A 26,615-nucleotide genomic window follows, 5' to 3' on the forward strand; every position below is an offset into this window, starting at 1 on the left:
CGCGGCCGGCGAGGGCCTTTCTGTGCAGAGTTTGCATGTTCTCCCCGTGTCTGCGTGGGTTTCCTCCGGGTGCTCCGGTTTCCCCCACAGTCCAATGACATGCAGGTTAGGTTAACTGATGACCCTAAATTGACCGTAGGTGTGAATGTGAATGGTTGTCTGTGTCTATGTGTCAGCCCTGTGATGACCTGGTGACTTGTCAAGGGTGTACCCCACCTTTCACCCGTAGTCAGCTGGGATAGGCTCCAGCTTGCCTGCGACCCTGTAGAAGGATAAAGCGGCTAGAGATAATGAGATGAGAAGCAAGAGCATTTCCCCATGCACAGTGTGATGAGAACTAACAGGATTGGGACTAAACTGCTATGTAGCCATCAGAAAAACACTTATTAGTGAGGCTAATTGGAAGAAAAGGCTTCAGTTTGCTAGGGAGAATAAAGATTGGACTCTGGAGCAATGGAAAAAGGTCATGTAGTCTGATGAGTCCAGATTTACCCTATTCTAGAGTGATGGGCACATCAAGGTAAGAAGGGAAGTGCACTGCACCCATCATGAATAATGGCCACTGTACAAGCCTCTGGAGCCAGTGTGATGATCTGGGGTTGCTTTAGTTGGTCAGATCGAGGCTCAGCAACATTATCTAGCAATAAAATGAAGTCAGCTGATGACCTGAATGTATTGAATGACCAGGTTATCCCATCAATTGATTTTTTTCTTCCTAAATTAGGGCTCAAGTCCATTGAAAGCCTTTGGGACGTGCTGGAGAAGACTTTAGGGAGTGGTTCGATCCTCCTGTCATTAAGACAAGCTCTCAGCAAAAAAATTAATACAACTCTGGATGGAAATAAATGTGGTGACGCTGCATAAAGTTGTTGAAACAATGCTACGGCGAATGCGCTCCAAAGAAATATTAGTGGTTAATGTGGGGCGGCCTTGGGCTGAAGTTCCCTTGAGCAAGGTACCTAACCCCTGACTGCTCCCCCGGGTGCTCTGGTGTGGCTGCCCACTGCTCTGGGTGTGTGTGCGTGTGTTCACTGCTTCAGATGGGTTAAATGCAGAGGATGAATTTCACTGTGTTTGAAGTGTGCATGTGACAAATAAAGGTTTCTTCTCTTCTCTTCTTCTCGTGTGGGTGACTTTTTTTTTTTTTGGCCAGGCAGTGTATATTTCAGGTTGGAATTTCCTTTAAGACAAAACAATAAATAAAATAATAGCTCTGTACCACTAGCTGGAGTTAAACCTTAAGTACTCAGCTCTGTGTTTGCATTGTATTTTCACTTCTAAGTCACTTTGGATCAAATGTTATAAACAGGTGACACAAAAGGCGACGTGGGACGTGAAGTTTTGACTATGGCATGATGGGACGGCACTCCTGCGATAGGATTGGTTGGCGAGCTGCCCAGGGTGTGACCCACCTCTCGTCCGGAAGCGGATGGGATTGGCTCCTGCTCACGCGCCTCCCTGACGGATAAGTGGCCAGGGTAGAACAATAGATAGAGAGATGGATGGATGGATGGAATAGCATCGCCCTCTTGTGGACGTGGAGTTAAGCTCGGATGCGTCCGACTGCTCAATTAAGTCTTAAGCATGTCTTTTATTCAAGAGGAACCTGTGCATGAATCACACAATGAGCCCTCGTTAATTCTGCCTGACTGTGATTATGTTGCTGTTGAATATTCCTTCATTACAAGAGTTAACAGACTGAAAGCTATTGAGATCCAAAATGTAAACTGAAAAACAGATTTATTTATACAGTGTCGAAACCATGAAAACAATCCTAATTAACATCACCAGCCTAATTAGTGCGATGGGAGCTGCTAGGTCAGAAAGCCTGATTATATATTTTTCATGAACGACTCGAGCAAGCGATTTCCTTCCCGGCCAAGGTGTGGAGCCTAGTTACAACGGCTGAATCTCTAATAACGTCCTCTTGGATATATAGTAAACTACATAGGCTGTAAGGGCCATTATTTCATACCTAAAATAGTGCATCTACGTAGGGGCTAAGGAGTAATTTGGGATTGGACCATGGCCTGATCCAGGATCAGCCTGTAGCGCAGTGTCCTATATTGGAGGAAGCCGCACAGGGCCGCCATTTCACTGAACGCCTTTCTGCTCCTTTTAACTGCAGGGTGGCGGAAAAAAGGAGGAGGAGGAGAGGAAGACGGTGGGATTTGGGACGAGAAGAGGATGTGAGATGAATCAAAGAAGCTTTGAAATGTTTCCCGTCAGACTTTTTTTCAACAATGTAACGATTTAGTCCCGTTAGCAGACAGCTATTGTATCTCTTCACTTCGGGATTTTTCGTGAGCATTGGAGCTCAGGCTGCGTTTCTCCTCTGTATTTCATTTTTCACTTCTCTTACGTACCCTATTCCACGACCAGGGGTCGAACACGGACTGAAAACACACAGGACGACATATTACCTTTGGCGTTGTTTTTAGAAATTTTGAAAATCCGACATTTTTTCCCCTTTAACCGCCTCGACGCGCTGAAGATGTCGGGCCAGAGCATTACAGACAGGATAACGGCCGCTCAGCACAGCGTTACCGGCTCGGCCGTGTCCAAAACCGTGTGCAAGGCGACCACACACGAAATTATGGGCCCTAAAAAGAAACATTTGGATTGTAAGTATTTACTCGAACTGACCAGTTAAGATTTTGGTGCAGGAAACGCGGAAAGATGCTCGAGATTCCAGCTTTGGCTTGTATTGTTATGGCGGCGTTAACGGTGGCCACAATGGGCAGCTAAGCTAATAGTTATTATAATAGTTAGGCTAAACATTCATTATTGGTACATGAGCTTTGGAAGGAGATGAGAGATTTTCCCTTAAATAGGAGAGAATGTTTATACGGATGAGATTCATGTAGGCCCAGGTGTAGCCTGTGTTGTGTAGACAAAGATGAAAATAATCTCTTGAGGATTTCACAGACTCAGCTTCACATCTGTTTGAGAGCCAGGCTACATTAGGTTCAGGTAAGCTCATACTCTACATTTCGAGTCCTCATGACTGCAGGAGATGCAAATTACAAATCACTGATACGTTTTTTCCCTCTCAGTTTACTGTATCCATGTCGGTGGTTGGACGTCTCTTCAGTGTTAGTGATACTGATCGCATTTATGTCTAGACAGCTTGTGCACTATCCTTCAGAGTGGTTCACAATCCTTGTCCAGTATATCCCAGAGATTATATTATTTAGCAGTCCATTTGACTTTTTTTTTTTTTTAAATAATTCGCAGCAGTATAGAAGTAAGGCTGAAAAGAGTTTTTTGCTCAGGGGCTCGATCTTGGTTGGGATTTGAGCCGACATCCTTCCAATCACTAAGACAGAGCTTTAACGACTTAACTAAGTTTAACTTCAGCTTAAGTTTCCACTGCACCAGGAGTTTTCTGTACTTTTAAAGCATGTGATGGAATCCATGTGTGGATTATGAAGTTTATCATGTGCTGAATGCAAAACACATTCAAAGTGTATGATCCACAGGACTAGAATTGTGTATGACCCTTTTTTTTTTTTTTTAATCCCAGGGCTAAGCCTATGTGTGTCTGTCTGTAAATGGCCACCAATTTCTTAAGTTCTGATTGCATTGCAGCCATAACTATTTGACTTGATGTATGTGTGAGTTGTTTTGTGGTGGACAGTGTGTATTGTGTCTAACGTTAGTCCGCTAATAAACTTATTTTGCTTCCTGAAGTTACTGGACTCAAGGCAACTTGAGCTAATGGTAAACATTTTAACAAATGTAATATTTTCAGTAAGGGTGGCATGGGGGTGCTGTGGTTAGCACTGTTGCCTCACAGCAAGAAGGTTCTGAGTTCAAATCTTGCAGCTGATGATTAGTCTCTTTCTGTATGGGGTTTGCATTTCTCCCTGTGCGGCTTCTCTCCAGGTGCTCTGGTTTCCTCCCGCAGGCTAAAGACATGGATTAGGTCAACTGGCTACTCTAAATTGCCCACAAGTGTGAATGGTTGTTCGTCTTTGTGTTAGCCCTGCGATTGATTGGTGACCTACCCAAGGTGTACCTTGCCTCTCACCCGAAGTCGGCTGTGATTGGTTCCAGTTTACTCTGTGACCCTGACGGCTAAGTAGTATAGGGAGGGAAAGTAATCTCATCGTCCCCTACTGGATGCGTTCCAACCTCTATGGCAAAATGAACGGGAATATCTTTTTAAAAAATTGCATTTCGGGTTACGCTTCAAAGTTAAGACAATGGCTTCCATATGTTGTGCATGTCGGGCAGCTCTATCGATTCTGATGATCATACTTTTATTTTTTCCACAGATTTGAATTGTTTTGAATTTTTTTTAATAAGCTGATCAAAGACTACACGGACCCGATGTCGTGTATGTGACGTCACCGCAAGTCTAGCGCCTTTCCAAATCTGTAGCAGGTAGCGGCCAGCGAGTAGCCTACATCAGCATGCTGATTTGTATAGCGTGGTTGGCGGAGTATTTCTGTACCAGTAAGAAATGCATCCCTCGTGGGGATGACCATTACAGATCAGGGCATGTAGTCAACTGCCACTATTCACAGGGAGAGCTGTCAGCACTCGTAAGGGCTAGTATGAAGAACAAAACTTATCAAGCCTACTGCTGACGTAATATGAGCGACTCTGACTAGGCAGTTTGGTTGTAGTCCGTTTCTGACAGGTTAGGCACAATTTCGATCTTTTAAAAGGCAGAGAAATTTCTCCTGATACTTTCACAGTTAGTAGATAATCCCAACATGTACAACATATTTTTTGGGGGTGTACAAGTTCCACGTCATAACTTTGTGGGATTTTTTTTTTTTTTTTTTTAAATCGGGTCTATGGGATTTTCAATAGTATGGCTCTCGGCTTAGGAACGCTACCACTAGGATCGCTGTGTTTCACTTTCCCTCCCTATAGATGATGGATGGATATGTAATATTTTCAGTGGTTGTGTTTGTTAGCCATCATCCCCCTCCCCAAAGCAGTTTTTCATTCCTGGGCAACAAATATTGACTCTCCACTGCTGTTTATACTATTCTTGTATTCTAATCGCTGTAAATTAGACCAACGTTGTTTCGTCTAATTTAGGAGCAATAAACCATATATGGTGAAGGATTGCTTGTCCTCTGAGGCAGCAGTCATGTATCAGCATGAATCAAAGTTGGCAGCATTTTCAAGCCAGTCCTGGCAGATGCATTATCAGAAGTCAGACTTGCTCATTCACAAAGCTAAAAAAGCAGCTCTGTAAATATAGACACTAATAAAATGAGTGGTTCAACTCATAAGATTCTGCTCAAGGAGATCTGTTTTGTTCAGCTTTTATTTGAAAGAGATGAAATCACTGATTTGGATGCTGCCTTTGATGTGTAATTTTGACGGTCTCACTTCACAATTCCACCCCACACCAGTATTACCTGAAAGGTGACCGAGAAGCGGACTACCAGTTTCCCCATTACATCCTCAGTTACTTACTACATTCATTGCAATATTTTCAGCATGCACTCCCTGGCCACTTGAATAGAAACTTCTTGTTGATTCTAAGATCCCTGTTCTTGGCTGCAGGGGTGGAACCCAATGTGGTGGTCTGCTGTTGCATGCTGAGATGCTTTTCTGCTCACCATGGTTGTAAAGAGTCATTGAGTTACTATATTCTTCCTGACAGCTCAAACCAATCTGGCCGTTTTCCTCTGATCTCTCATCAACATGGTGTTTGCTTCCACCCACAGAACTGTCGCTCATTCAACGTGTTTTGTTTTTTGCACCATTCTGTCTAAACTATTGAGGTTTTTCACCTGACGTCACAGGGTCACGTGACGCCCCGGTGTCCGCCATTTTGAAGGTCAAGCTAGCTAATGTCAACATCATAGCTGGTATGTTACTGTAGCAATGTTTACGTTCAGTCATTTGCCAATGTTCAGACTGTTAAAACCTTTCAGTCTCAAGTTTTTCCTTTACTGCATTTACTAGTTTACTGTAATTATGATCCGGCAGCTATTTACACCGGATCCAGTGTAAATAGCTGCCGGAGCGCGCTCTGGCTTGCTCCCCCTCAAATTAAGCAGCGCGCTCCGGCCGAGGTTCCGGCCGGCTTGCTCCCGGAGCGCTCCGGTCGAGGTTCCGGAGCAAGCCGCTTAATTTGAGGGGGAGCAAGCCGGAGCGCGCTCCGGCAGCTATTTGCACTGGATCCGGTGTAAATAGCTGCCGGATCATAATTACAGTAAACTAGTAAATACAGTAAAGGAAACTTGAGACTGAAAGGTTTTAACAGTCATCCAAATGACTGAACGTAAACATTGCTACAGTAACATACCAGCTGTGATGTTGTTGACATTAGCTAGTGCTAACAGCTAGTTGCTAGTACACTGCTACAACACAGACACCAACCCTAATACAGTTCTTGGTCATTGCCTGGTAACAGCAAATTTATACCAGGCCATGTCTCAACAGACTAAGAAGTTATTTCAATGACGTTTAATAACATTTTGTTTATCCTGAGGACCAAAAGTAAATGAAAATGTGAACAAACCTTAGCTGTAATAAGATGACGACCACCGGCTCCAGGGACGACCCGCTGATGTAGGCATGTTACCCAGCCTGACACAAAATATTTGTAGGTATCCAAACTCTTATACGCTTTCAGATCAATACCTGTGTATGGCGATGGGTTTTTAACGACATAGGTATACAGATCATGTGGGCCGAAGTCAGGTAAAGACGAGGGCTTCGTGTACTTCCGTACGTCAGTGAACAATCCTGGTGGAAGCAGGTAAACGTCTTTCTCTAAGCCTGCTAGCCTCAATTTTTGCAAATACCTCTCCCTCCGCTCGCCTTGTAAATGCCCTACGTCGCTGGATAGTGAAGGTATTTTCTGCATCTCGCTCCTTTTTCTTTTATGTTTTTCGCCTTCCTCGCATTCAAACTGATTCGAGCCGTGACATCCAAAATGGCAGCCTCACATGACTTGGTCACGTGGGTGAAAAACCTCAATAGAGACTGTTGCGTGTTAAAATCCCAGGAGATCAGCAGTTTCTGAAATGTTCAAACCACTCATGCCACAGTGAAAGTCACACTTTGAGATCACAATTTTTCCCATTGTGATGTTTGAAGTGAACATTAACTGAAGCTCCTGATTTGTATCTGCATGATTTTATGCATTGTGATGTCAAGGGATTGGCTGATTTAGATAACTGCATAAAACAGCAGGTGGATGGGTATATCTAATAAAATGGCCAGTGAGTGTATATTTGCGAAGGTTGTGCCTTATTGATTGCTGTTGTAAGCCCTGGGATTTGTTTGGGTATGAATATTCTAGATGGTTTGATATTTTCCATTTGTCTGGTCCTCTCTCTTTTGGTTGGTGATTTTGTCCTTTTGGTACTCGGTCCTTGCTTTTGGACTGAAGGAACTTTTCCATAGCTCTTAGGACTGTTGGAGGAAGCAACCCCCCCCCCCCCCCCCCCTTTTTTTTTTTTTGGGTGCGCTCTCTCCAGGAACTGAGGATGATTTGTTGAGTTACTTTTTTTTTTTTAGCTCCTGCTTCAGGGTAGGTGCTCTCCCAGCCCAAGAGGAACCATGAGTGATATCAGTTAAGGTCTGGAACAATCACTTTATGTTGATCTTGAGCCAATGTAGCATACATCACACTAGCAAGCTGGCTTATGTCGCTTCAGCGTACCTACTGGTGGTGTGACTGCAAACGGGAAAAAAGCCCTTGAAGGTATGTAGTTCTCAGGGGAAACTTCACATTAGGTAGTTCCTCAGAATGAATCCCTAGAACTGCTGGTCGAAAAGCACCTCATGAGTGATGCAAGTTTACGTTGATTGGTTGAACACGAGCTATTGTTGCACTGGCAGCCGCCATTTTTAGAAATCTGTACAAAGCGTTAGCCATGTAGACAGCTTTGAAAGGGGATCTGAAGTCATTAAGCTTGCTTTATTTCTTAATGCGTTTTATTCAATTACGTTTTTGGTTTTATTAACCTTATATTGTGACTTGTATTGGCGCATCATATTAGACATCGGCCTTTTCGGTTTTTAGCCATGTTGAATGTAGTTCGTATGGTCCACGGCAGGCGTCGCTTATCTGCGCGATCTTCCCAAGACTTGTGCGAGACTTCAAACGTGAAGGGTCAACGCTACCATTTTGAAAACTGTTTACACAGCAGTCAGATCATATCATTCCAATTTAGATGAATTTTGAGATTTGCCAGCTTCATCAGTAATGGAGTGTCAGTCCTGTGCACTGTGGCGTGTGCACCTGAAGGTGCGCCTCGGGCTGTGCGCTCCGAGTGGACTCCAGCACGCATGCCGTGAACAAGGCGCACCTGAACTCAATTAAGGAACTGTGTGTCTGTCTATTTAAGGACTGTGCTGATGCATTTGCATCGCGAAGTATTACGATACGCATGTACGCGTTACCGAGCCTTTCTACCCATTGTCTTGATTTCCTGTTTCACGGTCCTTGTGCCCGTTTCTTTCTTGTCCTCGCTTAGCCTTTGATGTACTGTTTGCGTCTCGACCGACCCTTTTGCCTGTGTTCTTGTTTTTGATCTAGCCTGCCATTTTGGATTGTTTGCTTGTGTATATATTGTCTCACTGTATATATATTCGGCACTTTTTAAACTGTGTACTTCTGCACATACATCCGCCTCCCTCACGTACATGACATGGAGATTATTCCATACGACTTTGAACCAATGTGGAGTAGAGTTGGAAAGACAACAGGATAAGGACTAGTCCATCGCTCTGGTATTTACGTCATTACTGTCACACAATTAAAACGTGCCAGATCAGGCGGCTGGTGGGTTTTCAAAATAATAAATGCATGCATGTATTTTTGTGATAAGTACATATTATACTGAGTGCATTTCCCACATGATCCTCACTAAGGTTTCGGACAGCACTACAAAATGGCGTCTTCACTATATAGTGCCCTATACAGTGAGTAGGGAGTGATTTTTGGACACAGGGAAAACTTCTGGCTTGATTGTCAGCGTTTGAAGGAGGCCGCACGCGTCTTTTGACAACATTGGCAGATGTTGGTCACTTTTTGATTTCCACTGTACGTTTTACTTCTGTCCTACAATGTCTCGCACAGATCTCAGCAAATCTCGTTTATGGCCATTGCTTTGATATATGGACTGAGATTACATGGCATATTTCAAAGACTCATAACTTGCTATGGTAGTGACAAAATAGCTGTCAGAAATGCATTTCTACATTTTATAAAATGAGAAATAGAATCTTGATAAATTTGCCTTTACTGTAGTTCCCCTTTAATGCTTAAAAATAAATAAACCTGACAGCTGGACAGAGAAGTCCAGGCTTTGAGTGTATATGGAACAGAGGAAATATTTTGATGTGTCTAAACAATCTCTACTAGCATTTCCTGTTTACTTCTGAGTTCCTACTGAGTGGTGTGAATGCAAACAGAAGAAAGCCCTTGAGGGAGCTTCCCAGTGGGTAGTTTCTCTAAAGAAGTCCCTAGAACAGTTTGGTCCAAAAGCACATTTCAGGATTGCTTTACATCATTGTCATTAACCTCTGCACTTGGGGTGTACCCGCTCGCTGTGTTAATGCTACATTACCTAACTTTTAAGCCAAAGCCAAATTTTAATTTGCATCAAGTTACGGCTGGGCGATATGGACCAAAACTGATATCCCGATATTTTGGGGCTGATTGGCGATATACGATATATATTGATATTTTAAACAGAGCGAAATGTTTTGTATTGACTCAACACCACAATTATGACAACCAGTTTTAATTAGACTGATTTCAGACTGCTCTGCCAGAGCTGTGCAAAAAAGTGTAAACAATAACATAACATACCAATAGGCATACAGCTGCTCTGATGTAGCTGTGCAAATAACAAAATTAACATTAGAGCAGGAAGTCGACCCTGACTGACAACACAGACCTAGAGCTTTGCAACAAGAAAACAATAAAGGAAACACGATATATAAAGGTAACACAAAACATGGACTATCAATAGCCAATATAATAAACCAATTAGCATATAGAGCTGTGCAAATAAGAAAAAAGGCTACACAGTACGTATCTGACCTGTTTGTAAATATTTAACTGCCCAAGGAGTCAAAAAATAAAATGTATAGAAAATAAATTACCCATAATAAAAATAAAATGGTTGGGTACAGTGGCAATAATGATAATGCCTACATATACAGCAAAAAAATACCTGCATAATGTGACAGTGAGAGGTTTGACGAAGAATGCTACCTAAACTTGTACATTTCTTACAAGTCCCGTGCCAGGAAAACTAGCCTATCCACTGTTTCAGGCTTCAGGGATGCCCTATAGCATGTTGCAATGTTACCACTGCAACTCTGAACTTGCTCTGAGGGAGAACTGGTGGCAGGTACTAAGAGATTTCTTTGCAAGGTGGCTAAGTGCTGGGTAGACTGTCTCATGTTCCCTCCACCATTTCAGAGGATCTGTATCACTCTCTACCCTAGCTGAGAGCAAATAGCTCAAGTTCATTTTCAGTCTTCTCATCCTGTGTCAGTGTGTTACTGCTGGTCGCTGTGCTACATTTGAAAAAGCTGGACCACGACTTCTTTGCTGTTGGTGGTCCCATTGTTGCCTCTTTGTCTGCTGGTAACGAAGTTGGAGTAGGCTCACAGCTCTCATCAGGCAAGAGGGCCTTTGCCTCAGCCACAACTCTCCGTTTCAAGGCATCAACCCTGTCTCTTTGAACATGTGCATCCCTGAAATGTGGGTCCACAAATGTGGCCATGTCCAGTAGGTCACTTGTAGCTGGATCGGCATACTTCTCATTGAGGTAATTCATAATGCAGTTCTTTATTGACCTGCGCAACTCAGTGTCCTCTTCCTTCTCTGCCAGGATATCTGTGCTGAAAAGATGAAGGATGGGTCTGATGTAGGAAAGTGTCACATGGTCCTCCCCTGACAGAGCATCTGTGAAGTCCTGGAGGGGTTTTAGGGCCTTCTGGACTGTCTCCAGTACTTCGATGTCTTGCCAAGTCAGGACTAGGTGTCTGGTCTTTTTGTGTGAGGAAAGGACCTTTGTTATGGCTGTTCAAGGATTCTTTCAATCATCAGCTGTCTTGATCCCCAGCGAGTGGTGGATTCTGTGATCAACTGAGGAGTTGGAAGTCCAAGCTGTTGTTGAATTTCTGAGAGTTCCCTCCTTTTGAGCCAGCTGTATGAAAATGCACTGACTATCTTTTTGCACACGGAGACAGCCCTCATGATCTGGTTGTCATCCATCCCGTGTCCTGTCAGTAAGAAACATAAATTTATTGGCAAAGAGTACATGCAAATAATAAAGTGGACTCTGCTTTAATCAACTCCAGTGGTTATTTCAACTTAGAATAAACAAATAAAGCAAAACAAAAATGGGCAACCATGAGGGTAATTATGAAGCCTGTAGGCTCATATGTGCTCAATGTTCCAACAAAGTGTTCATTCCCTTACGAGAAAAATCCTGTTGTAGTAGGGCCTAGATGATCAGCAAATTTATGATGGCCTAGACATGTGAAAAACTTGCTATCGATAACCATTCAATAGTTTTAAAAAATTAGGCTACTTAAAACACGTTAACTCGCCAATAGCCAAATGAGGTCTATGGCCAAAGCACTGCATCCGATGCCACTCGTTGAGCTCCACTGCTTTAATTATGTTGCTCCCGTTGTCCATTGTTATGGCAACGAGTCCCTTTTCGTTCAGGCCCCAACTGGCCAGGGCATCGTGCAGAGCTTCGGTGATATGTTCGCCAGTATGGTTATCAGGGAAATAACTTGTCTGCAGGTATGCCGTCTTCATATCCCACTTTTCAATAAAGTGTACGGTCAAACACGTATGGCCAATACGTCCAATCATGCCAATAAAAGCATTGTATAAATTCTACAAAAGGCAAAAAAAAAAAAAAAACAATTTATTCAAAGTTAGGTTGTCTTTGCTTTGTATTTTAAGATTGAGCATTTTGTTAATTTCCACATGATGTGAGGCATTGTAATTACTGTATTGTAGTCTGCTCTTCAGTTCACCCAGTGTCTTGGTTACATATCACTCTTTACATTTTACTTAAATATTTTCATAGTCGATTATTCATGTTAAATAAGGAATTGTACAGTCCTGCTGGAGTGATGCGTTATCACATTGAAGTTAACTATTTTCATATAACTGCACAAAGTGTTACCCGTATTTCACTTATAGCAAAGTGATTTGCCAAAGATTAGTTTAATTTATTAATGAACGCCTCCATAGTGCTTTTTAATTGTTTATAGTTATATTCAGTGTTATTAGTAGACTTGTGTTAAATGAAGTGAGGAACAACTTTTGATTATTACTGTACTGACTCTCTTCTAAAGCTAATGTGAAGATTATTCATGGTTTGCAGTAACTGATTTAAATTACAGCTATAGAATTTATTTTGAATTAAAAAAAAACTATACTTGGAATTTCTGGATGAAATGAAATCTCTAAATCCATGTGGTTGTCTCAGCGTTAATCTTAAGTCAAAGTTTAAAAGGTTCACTGACCTTATAAAACTATGAAATTTCAACACATTTTACTACTGCATCAAAGACATATCAAGCCCCTTTAATGAAATGTATTCAGGGTTAAAAATTAACTTTTTAGTGCTTGGTTGCCACTCGGGCCAGTATCCCTGAGTTCTTAGTGGCCCAGGCCAAAATAAAGTGGCCCTTGAATTTTCTCTAGTCGAACATTAAAAAAAAAAATTAAAACCATTTTTACTTGAATAACGCCCCACGGTGTTTAATGTATGCCCCCAGAATTGGATTACTCAACATTAATTCTATGTAATTGTTTAGATATTGTACATTATTCAAGCATTACATATTAGTCATTTAGCTGATGTTTTTATTCAGAGTGACTAACGACAAGTGCCTGTAGCTGAGAGAATCCAAGAGCGACCAGCGCTGCAGTCTTAGTATAAACAAATCAGGCCTCGACATTAGCACTTGCCCGATGGCCCGGCGGTGTTTTTTTTACATCTTTCGGGCCACTAAATTTGGCCAAACAGTGGCCCGGGTAGGCCAGTACGTTTTCGATACAAATTAACAATTTTATTACTCATATTTTACCCAGAATTGTGAAGAAATTGTTCGTAAAATGCACCTTTTCGATACGAGGTCCGCCATCTTTGTTTTCGTCACCCTCCGCTCCGCGGCAGGAGTGTGTCGTCTTCGTACATCTTCGGAGATGTTTGGTGCTGTTCGGAAGCATGTTTGAGCTTGTCACGGCTTTTTAATCAACCCAGAGCATTGACAAACTTACTATCTCAAGTCCGCAAGCATGGATGATCGCCATTCTCCCGTCTTCAAGCAGAAAAGATGTCAAGTTTGAGCTAGAAACAAATAAACTTCTCATTGTCGCCATCTTTATACCACTTTCTCCCTCTTCCGCTAGAGTTCAGTGGTGTCCTTCATTCATAAATGCGATTGTGCATAAATTAACTATCCGGTGTTAACAAACGGTGTCATTTTGAACTCTGCAGCCAATCAGAGCGTGCGACGTCACGCTCGGTTTACAACTCGCCAAATATGGCGCCAAATCGTAAAACAGCATTTCAACACGCGCGCTTTAGCTTCAGATGGTGTAAAATTGTTCAGACTTTGTATATTAATATCAAAATTTCAGGATACACTGCCAAGAAATATGGCTACACGTGTATCAACTTTTAGTGATTTAAAGAATGAAGTATAAATGTTGGTTGCTATGACTGAAATAGAAGAACAGATAAAATAAATGTGGTAAATTAGATCTGATCCCATATATTATATTATCCAAAGATGATGATAATCTATCAAAATAGCCAAACTAGGTCTACATTAGTTAATTGCAACAAAAATAACTATTCTGACCCTCTCTGGTACAACCAGACCATACTAAACCCAGTATACCCCCAGTTGCTAGGGTATCTGCTGTTGCCATGGCAATGGTTTATGCAAATGAATCCAGCATGATAAGGGTTAGTATGCCACCCTCACCTTTCATCCAGACTTGGGACTGGCCTGTGTGTGTCTTGTGGCTATTATATAAAGGTGTATTTAAAAAGTTCATTGTACTTCTATTTCTATAAGAATATCTACAGTGGTGAGAATTCAATATCTATAATGTTGAGAATATATGAGCCAAAGTTGAAACCATGACAAAAAAGGAAAATATGTCTACATCACACAGGGTGGGTTACAGGCAAAGCTTATTCTATAAACAAGTTAATTGCATGGTGAGGCAAAACTTGGCTTATTCTAAAACTTATACAAACAATTGTTAATGTAAAACAGTAATCAACAGCATGTGTTAAACGAACAGAGAACAAGAACAAAGGAAAATTTTAAATGTAACTAAGAAATTGATAGAACAAGAAATGCAAACAATAAAACATCAATGTGAACAAACAATAAAGATATAATAATGTTAGCAAAATATGAATAATCTTATTTTCATTAATTTCACCTTAAAATGCACCAGAATGCACGAATATGAATTAAAAAATCTAAATTTTCCGCGGGAGGCCCCCCGGACCCCCATCTTTTGTGCAAGCACTTATGGTGATTGCAGCGGCTGCCTGTGGCAGCTGTGGTTCGGGTACCGCGCGCATTCGGGCCGCCACATTTTTCCATTTGGGCCAGTAACTTTTCAATTCCACTGGCCCAATGGGCCATCAGTGCTAAATGCTTAATGTCTAGGCCTGCAAATAGCCTACAAATACCATCCACTATCTGGAATGATCAGGCTAGTTAAGAAGTTGAAGCTTGGACAAATACATAGACAAGGAATTATTTAAGTATGGTGTGTTTATTGTTTCCAAAGTTTGACAGTATTTGCATCTGCATTAAAATGGTTAGCCTGTGCTTCTCTGACCTCGCTTTTGCTTCTTGAGCCTATACAAGAGACATCACGGTACATTTGGCTGGTAGCGTTCTATTAGACTAGAGCTAGGTGCTAATGGTTAATATGGTTATGGTATTTGGCAGATGCTTTTGTCCAAAGCGACTTACAATATATAAACACTACATTATTAGTAAACCAATACAATAATCCAGTCACTCTACTCTGACATAGCCTACCTTCCGGATGATAGCTGCTGCATGACTGCAGGATTTCCCTTTTTTTGCTTTGCCTAGGCTCAACCCCAGCCTTTAAACAAACAAACTTGCCCTCTCTTTTACACACAATTTTGCCAATTTTATTACTGCGTTAGATAACTGTACGCCTCTGTGCTTTTGTAGTTCTTTAGCTTCTTGCCATGAGCTCCCTCACTAAGAATAAAATAATTGACTGTCAACATAGCTGACGTCAAGCCACAACTTCGTTTTTCCATTCTGTGAGGGTAGACAGATGGGGCACTCTGATCGTATTATCCCCAGAGCACATTAGAAAATTTGACTTGTGTAACCATCTTTTAGCTATCTTTGATCTTCCCTGCCTAGCACTTAGCATTAGCTACAAATACCAGCACAGTGGAGTGGAAGAAAGATACCAGCTTCCGCTATGATGCAGCAATGAATCATGGGAAAGGTCAGAGTTCGGGGAAGCTGTGTGCGATGTCTGAAATCACTCATTCACTACTCACTATCTAGGGAATTTTTATATATATATATATATATATATATATATATATATATATATATATATATATATATATATATATATATGAGACACGCACTATAGTGTGTTCACTGGTCAAATGAAAAAAATACTTTCAGACACTTATTTACGTCATTACTGTCACACAATTGAAACATGCCAGATCAGTCAGCTAGTGGGTTTTCAAAATAATTATATGCATGTATTTTCATGATAATTATTATACCGAGCATATTTCCCACATTTAATAAATACAATGTCTGCTGCATCTTTCAGTTCTTTTAAATCAAGGCTGATTACTTTCTTCTTTGCTGCTGCCTTTTATTAAATCAGATTTGAGGCTTTTGATTAATTCCTCGCTCTGCACTATACTTTTTTTTTTTTTTTTTTTTGTATTTTATCTGTATTCTATTAGTTTTTCTATTCTCATCTCATTATCTCTAGCCACTTTATCCTGTTCTACAGGGTCACAGGCAAGCTGGAGCCTATCCCAGCTGACTACGGGCGAAAGGCGGGGTACACCCTGGACAAGTTGCCAGGTCATCACAGGGCTGACACACAAACACAGACAACCATTCACTCACATTCACACCTACGGTCAATTTGGAGTCACCAGTTAACCTAACCTGCATGTCTTTGGACTGTGGGGGAAACCGGAGCACCCGGAGGAAACCCACGCGGACACGGGGAGAACATGCAAACTCCACACAGAAAGGCCCTCGCCGGCCCCGGGGCTCGAACCCAGACCTTCTTGCTGTGAGGCGACAGCGCTAACCACTACACCACCATGCCGCTGTTTTTCTATTCTCTCTTTTTAATTGTACTTGAATGTCCATTTATAGTGTTTCCTCTGCCGTCCATTCACCCCAAACACACACACACACCCCGTGCGACTCCAATGCATGATGGTACTGTATATGTTGCTTGGTTAATGACCATTGGTCGTACGCTACTTTTCATGATGCATTGTGGGATACTTCTGAGTCCACTATATAGGGTGTAATAATTCAGTATACATTTGGACAGCACTACAAAATGGCGTGACTGATTTCAGATACAGCAGTAGATGTTGTGGAGCGATCTGAAAACTCACAAGCAGCTTTGAATTTTGCAGTTTAGAACTAAACTTTCATGAGAATTCATGAACTTGGAGTTGAAGAAAGCAAAGAAAATAAAGGTACTCCAAGGAAGGAACTACTTTTTTTTTTTTTTTTTTTGATACTTATCAAATCGTAGTCGCCCTTCAGGTGACCAAACCTCAACTTTTAGTCGCCCTGGTCTGTTTTTAGTCGCCACTGGCAACTGTGCGACCACCAAGTTTCAACCCTGTATATTTTTAGTGTTGCTTTTTTGACTCCAATCTTAAAAACAGTTTTGTGCACTACACTGTGTTGCAATACTAACAGCACGGTATTTTGGTTGTTATGAGGTGTTAAACCTCTTAGTGACTTGCTGTTTTTTGTCTCCTTTATAGATCTCATCCATTGTACTAACGAGATGAACGTGAACATTCCTCAGCTGGCTGACTCGCTGTTTGAGAGGACTACCAACACCAGCTGGGTGGTCGTCTTCAAATCCCTCATCACGACACACCACCTCATGGTCTATGGCAATGAGGTCAGTGATGTTATCCATTCCCAATATTTGGGGATATTTTATATAAATCTTAGTATATTAAGAAACATGATTGTTTGTTTCATATTGTTTTGCAGCGTTTTGTTCAGTATCTGGCTTCCAGGAATACATTATTCAACCTCAGTAACTTTTTGGACAAAAGTGGACTACAAGGTACTGTGGGAGACATTTCCTGGAATTAATTCTATTCAATAAATATGTAACATACCAGTTAAACTAGATTATTAGTAGGCCTGTCACGATAAATTTTGTTGGATGATATATTGTCTCAGAAATTGTGATAAACGATATTGTTGACGTCTTCAAGACAATTTTATGCCACTAGTAAAATAATGATCATGCAAATACACCCTTTCAAAGAACAGTAAACTTTAAGTCAACTTATTCAATTCAACAGTGGAACATAAAATATATAGATATAAATAAATAACCACTCAACAAAAACAATAAATAAAATACAATCTATGGCTCTTAAATTGCACTTAAGTAAATATTAACTTGGCACAGGGTAATAAAGACATTCTTTTCTTCACAGGCAACATTCTGCCAATCCAGTTTCTCAAAAGTTAGTACCCAGATAAACAAAGTGCAAAGTAACAACGTATTGCCAGCTGTCATCTGGGTAAAAGTAACAACAATTAGAACAAGATAACATGTAGGCAAGGGCATAGGTTTGGTATTAACATTGTTGGGGACATAAACCAAATGCCATTAGGCATTTCATTGCCATTAGGCTGGCAGGGAGAGTAGGCTATCTTCGGTGGGCTCTTTAACTAGTTTTAGAATGCTAGTTTAAGCTGATATGTGATTGATCTAACAGTAAAACAGGACTAGGTCTCGAACTTTTTTGACACGTTGAAAGATTACAATTTCACTTGGCAACAGAATGTATCTGAATTCTGATTGGTGATGGTTATATTATTGCCCTTTTGTTGTCTTCTTGAGCCCAGAGAGGAGGGAGTGACAGGGTTCTTCAGAGAAGTTTTTAGCCACCGCTTTCAAATGAACCCCCTCGAAAACCGATCAGTTCAGCGTGTGTATGTACTCGGTGTGTGACATTTTCAAGAGAGGCGGAGTAACCAAAAATTTCTGATCAAGAAGGCGGAGGCTGTTTGTTAACTGATTCATTTTACAAGCTAATCTGTTACATTCCTCAAGGACCATTTGCTAGCTTACTAGCTAGCAGCCGGTCACTGCACTGCAACAGCACTTGCTAATTGACATGGTAGCTGAACTGGCTTACTGTTTTCGCGACCACGCCCCCAGAGCGAATATTCATGACTGAATTTTGCGTGGTTTCACCCAGTGGAAACCCACAGTAACCATTTTTGTACTGCGCACGGAGCGTGATTATTATTTTTTCTTCAGTCAGAAATATTGGTAGGGACATGTCCATACCCAATTCTACGCGTATGGTCTGTACAACGGAGCAACATGGTGTTGTCTTTTCCCCCATTCAGTGGATATCCTGGCTGGATAACTGTTGCATGCTGGGAGGCCCCGCCTCTGACAGAGAGCCGCATGAGACGACAGAAAACAGCACGGTGTTTTATTCAGTCAATGGGTCAAGCTAATACTCTGGCGACTTCCCTATGTAGATGTATAGCGCGTAAATGCCAAAATCGTGGTAAAAAAAAAAATTACCGAGTTCATTTTCGTTTACCGTACGTCAAGTCGGTATATCGAATATTGCGACAGGCCTAATTGGGCTAGGTATGTAATGGAATGCCTGCCAGGGTTGATTATGTAGGCAAAGTGTAATGATGGATTCTTTGTTTCGGGTCTCCTAGGTTATGACATGTCAACGTTTATTCGGCGGTACAGCCGATATCTGAATGAAAAAGCAGTGTCCTATCGACAGGTGGCTTTTGATTTTACAAAAGTAAAGCGTGGGTAAGACATTTGATGAAATATGTTGTCTTTTCCCCATCTTGTGTTTAAAGTATAAATATAGGAGACTGTTAAGCTTGTTAAATCTCAGAATTGTGATGAATGTTTGCTTTAGAGCCAGTATAAAATGCTTACACTAAAAGCAGAGTCACTTTAGTAGAGGTACAGTATGAGCTCATTTGTAGGAGAAGCAACAGAAATAATGTTGTGTTTTCCTTTAGGGTTGATGGAGTGATGAGAACCATGAATACAGAGAAGCTCCTTAAAACCATCCCAATCATCCAGAACCAGATGGACGCGTTATTAGACTTCAATGTGAGTTTAGCACGATACTGGATGGCATATTCTGTTCTTGTTCTCTCTCCTGAAGTGTTTACTGTTCATGCAGCCTATATTGCTTTCCATCAGGTCTTATTTTGGAAAGATTTACTTTTTAGCAGCAAACCTTTCTATGAGGAAAATCAAATTATTGTCTTATGTCCAGGTCAACGCCAATGAGCTCACCAATGGGGTCATCAATGCAGCCTTCATGCTCCTCTTCAAAGACTCAATCAGACTTTTTGCAGCTTACAACGAGGGGATAATCAACCTGCTGGGTAAAGCTTGCCACACATCCATACATGCCAGGAAGAATGAGTTCAGATTTTCATGCTTTTATTGCACATTCACAAAACTTTAATTGCAGTTTGTGGTGTACCACTAATACCTTCTGCTTCTTTAATAACAATTATTACTTCAGCACGTTTATTATGAATGGAATACAACATTGCCGTAGTATAATTTGTCAGTATTGTGCCATTTAATTTGTTTTTGTATATTCCTCTTGACGCACTCTAAGTTCAGTTGGACAATGCATAAAGAAATTGGTGATGCACACCCCAGATTCCTATAGATATTGTCTGAATTATTTAGCAAATCATTGTAGTACTGTCTGAAAACACATGCAGATAACCATCTAGAGCAGGGGTCACCAAACTACGGCCCGCGGGCCAGATCCGGCCCGCCACCCCCCTTTGACCGGCCCCCCAGCCCCTCTGCCCCCCATCACTTGAACCGGCCCTATGAGGCAATCCCCAAAAGTGGTCATGGCCTATTTTTTTAAATTGCTTTTTGGCAAATAATAACATGTCTGCATCTTGTATTTTGTTGATTTTATCAATTAAAATTGATATTTAGTTATAAAATGAACTATTCATATTTTCCGAATTTTCGTCATATGCTCGCGATCAAGCAGTGACAGGCAGCGCATGCGCAAAGAACTGTCAGTGTTCAGGACAGCAAAATGGCTAGCGGTCAGCAAAAAGCTGACAGAGAGTGCAGAGTTTTTAAAGAACAGTGGACCACCGATTATTTTTTCGTTCAGTGTAAGGACCGTGCAGTTTGTCTTGTATGTAAAGAAAGTGTGCCGGTTTTCAAAGAATATAATCTGCGTCGTCACTATGAAACCCGCCACAAAGCAGGGTTCGAATTATAAATTTGACCCTATGGGGGTCTCTATTTAAAAAAAAAAAAAAAAAAAAAAAAAAGCAATGCATACTCGCTCTCCTGGACCAGCGCACTTTTGCGCACTGCAGTGCACAGCTTTCACACACAGGCGCGCGCATGCACGCACGCACACACACACACGGTGTTGCATATATATATATATATATATATATATATATATATATATATATATATATATTAGTTAAACAAATTTTATAGTTAAACAAAGGAAGATCGTTGTGAGATAGAGGACAAGTCTTCTTCGGACTTAACTTCACATTCGATTTCGCAGGCTGCAAATTTCAGTTTGCGCGCATAGTGGTGTGGTGGTGAAGTACAGCCGTACATGTTGCGGTTTAATAACACGTTCAATACAAAGTTATGGCTGCATGGTGATCGGAAATGAAATGAGTTTTATTTATATGGTGATATAGGCTATTCAAGCTTATTATGGTGATATATGACGTATTTGAGAGTCTTCCACAGAAAATTAAGTTTGCTTCTTTCATGGGAGCCTGAGGGAATGGGAGCTCAGCTCCCATTGGCTCCCACGTAATTCGAACTATGCCACAAAGAGTATGCTAGTTTGCGAGGGCAAACAAGAGAAGACAGGATTCGGAGGATGAAATGCGGACTGGCTGCACAACAGAATGTATTCCTTCACCAAACCCAGATCAACCAGGCTGCTGTCCGAGCTAGCTATAAGGTAGCTCACCTACTAGCTACCCATGGAAAGCCGTTTACTGATGGGGACTTTGTTAAAGTATACATGCTTGCTGTGGCCGAGGAGGTGTGTCCCGACAAGAAGGATGCGCTCAACGCGGTGAGTCTCTCCGCACCTACTATGACCAGGCGAACCGAAGATTTGGGGGACAACGTGTATGACCAGCTGAATGAGAGCGCATCAGAATTCGAGTTTTTTGCTTTGGCCATGGATGAGAGCAATGACGTGCAGGACACAGCACAACTGCTGTGATCTATTGATCTATTGCTCATATTATAATTTCACTGTTTTTTTTAAATGTATTTATTTTATAGGCCTATTTATTTGACCTTTATTAAGTGCTGCATACAATTATTATTAATATCAACAGGCTTACCTACAATTTATAATTTTCCACTCACCTTTGTCAGTGTCAATCACCTCAACTAGGCAGATGTTTCTTACCTTGACAGCTTTGATATTATTTTTATTAGAAAATAAATAAATGCAATATCAGTGGTATTTCAACTTAAAACAAAGTGTGAAGACTTGATTACTACTTTTGCAAACCACTAGTAAAGATAAACAAATATGTGCCAGGAATCAAGTGTTGATATAGTAGTATGGATACAGTAGTGGGGATGGCCGTGCCAGGCTAGTAATCTCTACTACACAATGAGGCCTGCTGGTGGTCATATTTGTCTGGGTTATACAATTCTATGTGATATAGCTGACCCGACCCCGGCCCCCCATCACAGTCAGGAACGACAATGTGGCCCCCAGAGAAAAAAGTTTGGTGACCCCTGATCTAGAGGCAAGACGAGCATCCACGTCTCTGCAGCCAGCCACACTATCTGCATACTAACCCTCACCAAATTGTAACTAGTTGAATAGCTAATTCAGGTGTAAATGCCATGCCTGCTATGATTCCCCCCCCGCATAAAGGATGGTCAAAAGGGTTAGAGGGGAAAAAACCAAAACCTACCTTTGGCAAAGTAGTTGCATCTCACACCTGAACAAATGAGAGAAATCCAATCTGAAATTGAAATGTATTCAGAGGAAAAACAAATCCCTCAAGAAATATTTTCAGCAAAAACACGTGCCACTATTATTGGTACTCCTGTATTTAACACTTTGTGCAACCTCCCTTTGTCAGTAAAACAGCACTGAGTCTTGCCGATAACATTTTATAAGGTTGGAGATGCAGAGCAGGGCATCTGAGATCATTCCTCTTTACACAATCTCTCCAAATCATCCAGGATCCTTGGCCCTCTCTTGTGCTCTCTCCTCTTCAGCTCACCCCACAGGTTTTCAATGAGGGTTCAGGTCAGGGGACGGAGATGGCCAGGGCAGAAGCTTGATTCTGTGGTCAGCTAACCATTATTCTGTTGATTTGGATGTATGCTTTGGATCATTGTCCTGCTGGAAGCTCCAGTGATGACCCAGTTTTAGTTTCCTGGCAGAGGCAGCCAGATTTTGATTTTAAATGTCCTGGTATTTCATAGTCCATTTACGCCATGGACCTTAACGAGGTTACCAGGGCCTTTGGAGGAAAAACAGCCCCATCACAGGATCTTCACAGGATAATAATCATCACAGGACTTCCACCATATGTGGAAATTGGAGCTGAGTTCTTTTCATTATAGCATCCTTCTTTTTACATCAAACTCTCCTTTAGTGCTTATTGCCAAAAAGCTCCATTTTTGTTTCATCAGTTCATGGAACATGGTCCCAGTCAAAGTTGTAGTAGTGTTTCAGAAACTGTAGGCACTTGCATTTGTGGTTAACTGACAGGCTTTTTTTTTTTTTTTTCTTTCCCCCCTTCCTGACCTACCTTCCAAATAATCTGTTGGCATGGAGGTGGCGTCTGATGGTGGTTTTGGAGACTTGGAAACCCCAAGATTTTGCTTTTTCTTGTAATTCACCAACAGTGATCCTTGGGGATGTTGTGTGTCCCCCCCCCCCCGACTATCCTCCTCACTGAACATGGGGGCAAAATAAACTTGGGGCCTCTTCCAGGCAAGTTTATAACAGTTCCAGTTGGTGTCCACTATTTATTGCCTTAACGGTAGAAATTGACATTTTCAGGCGACTTACTTTTTATAAACATTTCCTGAGTTATGAAAGTCAATACACTTCTTCTCATTTGGTTTGTTCTATCTTTCCCATGTTGATGGATGACTAAGGGAATTTGGCCTCTGTCACTGAATATTTGTTACCCCGGTTAAACAGGAAGTCATGGATTACAGCTTGAAAGTTCCTACACACTCCAATCAACTCAAAAATGGGAAACATACATTGTGTTCACTATAATTTCCAGGGGTGCCAATAATGGTGGCACGTGTGTGGAATACTCATGCAGGTTTAGGAATGAGGAACTTGGAGACAGGCTAGACAACTCAAGGTGTTTTTTACTCTGATTTCACTTCAGTGACTTTTTTTTTTTTTTAAGTTTTGTTAGTTTTATACACACACACACACACACACACACACACACACACACACACAGCGCTGGATAGCTCAGCTCTCTGATTACCAGCTTCTCTCTGTAACGACACAAAACAAAGCAAATTGCCAATAATCAAACACGTGAAACTCCTCGTGTTACCTGCCGGTTCTACCGGACTCTTCGCTGCCCACAGCTGACGCCCGACCATGCCCCCTCTGCCACATACCCCTACCTCCTGACTCATGCCGGGGAGCTGTTCAACCTGCAGCTGACCTAACCCTGGCGGGAGAGGTAATCTGCCACTACCATCTGGCCTGAGGAGCACCTAAAACTGAAAGGACTTTGATACCAATGAGTGATCTGTGCGTTGGCATCCTTCATGTGGCAGAACCACTGGGGTGGGGTGAGGTCGGAGCAGAGGGTGAAGGGGCATCTCAGCAGGTAGTATTGGAGCATGAGGACTGCCCATTTGATGGGGAAACACTCCTTCTCGATCATGATGTACTTTGTCTTTCCCACTGAGAGCTTGCAGCCAATGTACAACATGGGGAACTCCTCCTTCACCACTTGGGACAAAACAGTATCCAGCCCTCTGTCTGATTTCATCAATCTGCGAGACAAAAGGGAGAGCAAAGTCAGGAGTGTGCAACAGCAGCCCCCCCAAAAAAGCCACTTTAACCTGGACAGAAGCCCATTCACATGGCTCCACCCACTGGACCAGATCTGGTGTCCCGTTTTTAGTGAAGACAGTCAGTGTGCTGGTGCTTTTCTGAAAAATTAGGTACAAACCTCCTATGTCAACTGCCTTTTGGTGTTGGGGCTTGGGCAGGTAGCAATTGCTGCAGTCTTAGCAATTTGAGGATGCACCTGCCCGTGACCCACGTGGAAGCTCGGCTATAGTACTTTCACGGGCCCAATTGCACACTTCCTTGAGTTTGAGTCCTGTGCATCTTGGCAATCTCAGAACAGCCCTTGGATGTTGTACATCCAAGGGCTGTAAATTTATAACGTTATCTAAATGGGCACTCTTTTGGTGAAAGTTTGTCCATGAGACACTGAAATGTTGCTGAGGCTCCAAACAACCTAAATGGAAGGGTGACAAACTGGTGTATCCCAAACAGGGTTGAAAAGGCTGTTTTTCACAGAATAATGGTGTCCAGGGTATCTGCAGGTGTCCCTTAGTCCAAAGCAGTTCATCAATGCAAAGAATCGGATATGCATCAAATTTAGACCTTGCGTTGGCTTTTCTAGTCTATGCAGAACCGGTCTGACCTGTTGGTTTTTTGTCTGTATCGGTCAGGATTTCTTTTGGAGTCCTGATTCGGGAGATAATTCGGAAGCGTGCTTCTGCTACACTGCGTGCAGAAATGTGTAGAGGCACTGCATCCTGGTATCACATTGCATAATCCACTGAGACTAACACAAAGTGCTACCCTTGTGCAGATCAGTCTAATGGTCTGAGATCCATGCCAGTTATTTCAAAGGGGAAAGGTAAAGGGTGCATTGGCACTATTGGGGTGGTGGGTGGATTCACCAACTGACACTTGTGACATGTCGCATGCCATCTACAAGCATTGCCATGAATGACTGGCCAATAGAAGTGGGCCATGACTCGGTTCAGTGTTTTATCCTGACCTAAATGCCCAGCCTTAGGATTATGATCTGCATAGAATAAAAATTCCATATGGCTCTTTGGGACCACCAATTAGGTAATTTCCCTTCCTGTTTGACTGTCCTACGTCACTTGATAAGTTATCTTTTTAACAATTGAAAAATACGGGTGGGAGAGTGCAAAGTCAGGTTGGAGGTTTTGACCATTGATTTACATTCACTTGGTCAAAAGCGTGTCTCAATTCTTGCAACTGTTCCAACAGAGAATTTTGAAATGAAATCCTTGTGGATAGCAGAGGGGTGGAGCCCTCCCCACTTTTCATGCCGCCACAATGTGGAGCTGCTGCAGATAGCCTTGTGACCACCTCCCCAGATAATGCTGCACCAAAATCCCCCCCCCCCCAGGGTGCACTACAGCAGGCCCTATCCATAAATAGATGCATTATTAATGTTTTAAACCCTGGCCAAATTGTCCCTAGGATTAGTGGATGGGTGAGGGTTAACCGCTGCCTCCGCATTATGCTTTTCGCCCCTGAACTGGATTGTGATGGGTGTTGTCAGATACTTGTGAACGCCCCCTGTACACAGCTCACTTTCATCAATCGTGCATTTCCTAATGCTCTGCATTGAATCAGGCTTTGATTAACTGTGGTCTGATTAAAACCCAAGTCCACCAAGGCTTGATATTTACCCCCTTGAATATTCGCTGCCACTCGGTACAGTCCTGCTCAATTGGGGGAAGCCCGAGGTATGCCAGGAATGCAGCTCAGAATCCCTGTCTCCTTCAGGGGAAGCTGATCCCTGAAATGCCTGCTGCACCTGCAGACTTGTCTGGGCTTTGTCCTGGTCTTGGTGAGCACAGATGGCTCCACCTGTGGAGAGACAGAGTGAGTGAGTTACTGGCAGCACTGGCACAGAGGTACAAGGGAGTGGGGGGGGGGAGTAGGAGGGTTCGGGGAGCAGGCTTTGGTGGAATTGGCCCTCGTTTCTGTAGTGTGAGGGTAGGGTAGGGGCAAGGGGAGAGAAAGTTAAGCTGCAGGGATTGCTTGCTCCTGGAAATGCTGCCAGCTGGATTGCTATCTCCAGTGATGCTGCGTGGTGGCACTGAACTTCTAGGCCAACTTTCCTCTCAGTAGCCGAATGACGAACTGCTCCAGTGCTACTCTGTTGATGTCCCTGGCGTTGCGCACTCCAGTCAGCAGCCACTGTTGGCAGGTGTTTTGGTGCTGTTGGGTGAAGGCTCTGGATCATCTGCCTGGAGCAGAGCCTGG

At 42.2% G+C, this 26,615-nt stretch overlaps 1 protein-coding gene across 5 annotated transcripts in view; it reads left to right on the top strand.

The window, feature by feature from the left end:
• Positions 1–2,059: 2,059 nt before the first annotated feature.
• Positions 2,060–26,615, top strand: part of picalmb (phosphatidylinositol binding clathrin assembly protein b) — a 76,256-nt gene continuing 51,700 nt past the window's right edge. For all 5 annotated transcript variants that reach the window (XM_060943776.1, XM_060943778.1, XM_060943779.1 and 2 more), the window contains exons 1-6: positions 2,060–2,624; positions 17,046–17,188; positions 17,284–17,359; positions 18,997–19,099; positions 19,318–19,411; positions 19,581–19,692. In XM_060943776.1, the coding sequence (XP_060799759.1) occupies positions 2,495–2,624; positions 17,046–17,188; positions 17,284–17,359; positions 18,997–19,099; positions 19,318–19,411; positions 19,581–19,692 (658 nt within the window). In that variant the 5' untranslated portion in view covers positions 2,060–2,494. The remainder of the gene's footprint in view (positions 2,625–17,045; positions 17,189–17,283; positions 17,360–18,996; positions 19,100–19,317; positions 19,412–19,580; positions 19,693–26,615) is intronic.

This window comes from Neoarius graeffei, chromosome 17 (assembly GCF_027579695.1).
Source record: "Neoarius graeffei isolate fNeoGra1 chromosome 17, fNeoGra1.pri, whole genome shotgun sequence".
Classification (NCBI taxonomy): domain Eukaryota; kingdom Metazoa; phylum Chordata; class Actinopteri; order Siluriformes; family Ariidae; genus Neoarius; species Neoarius graeffei.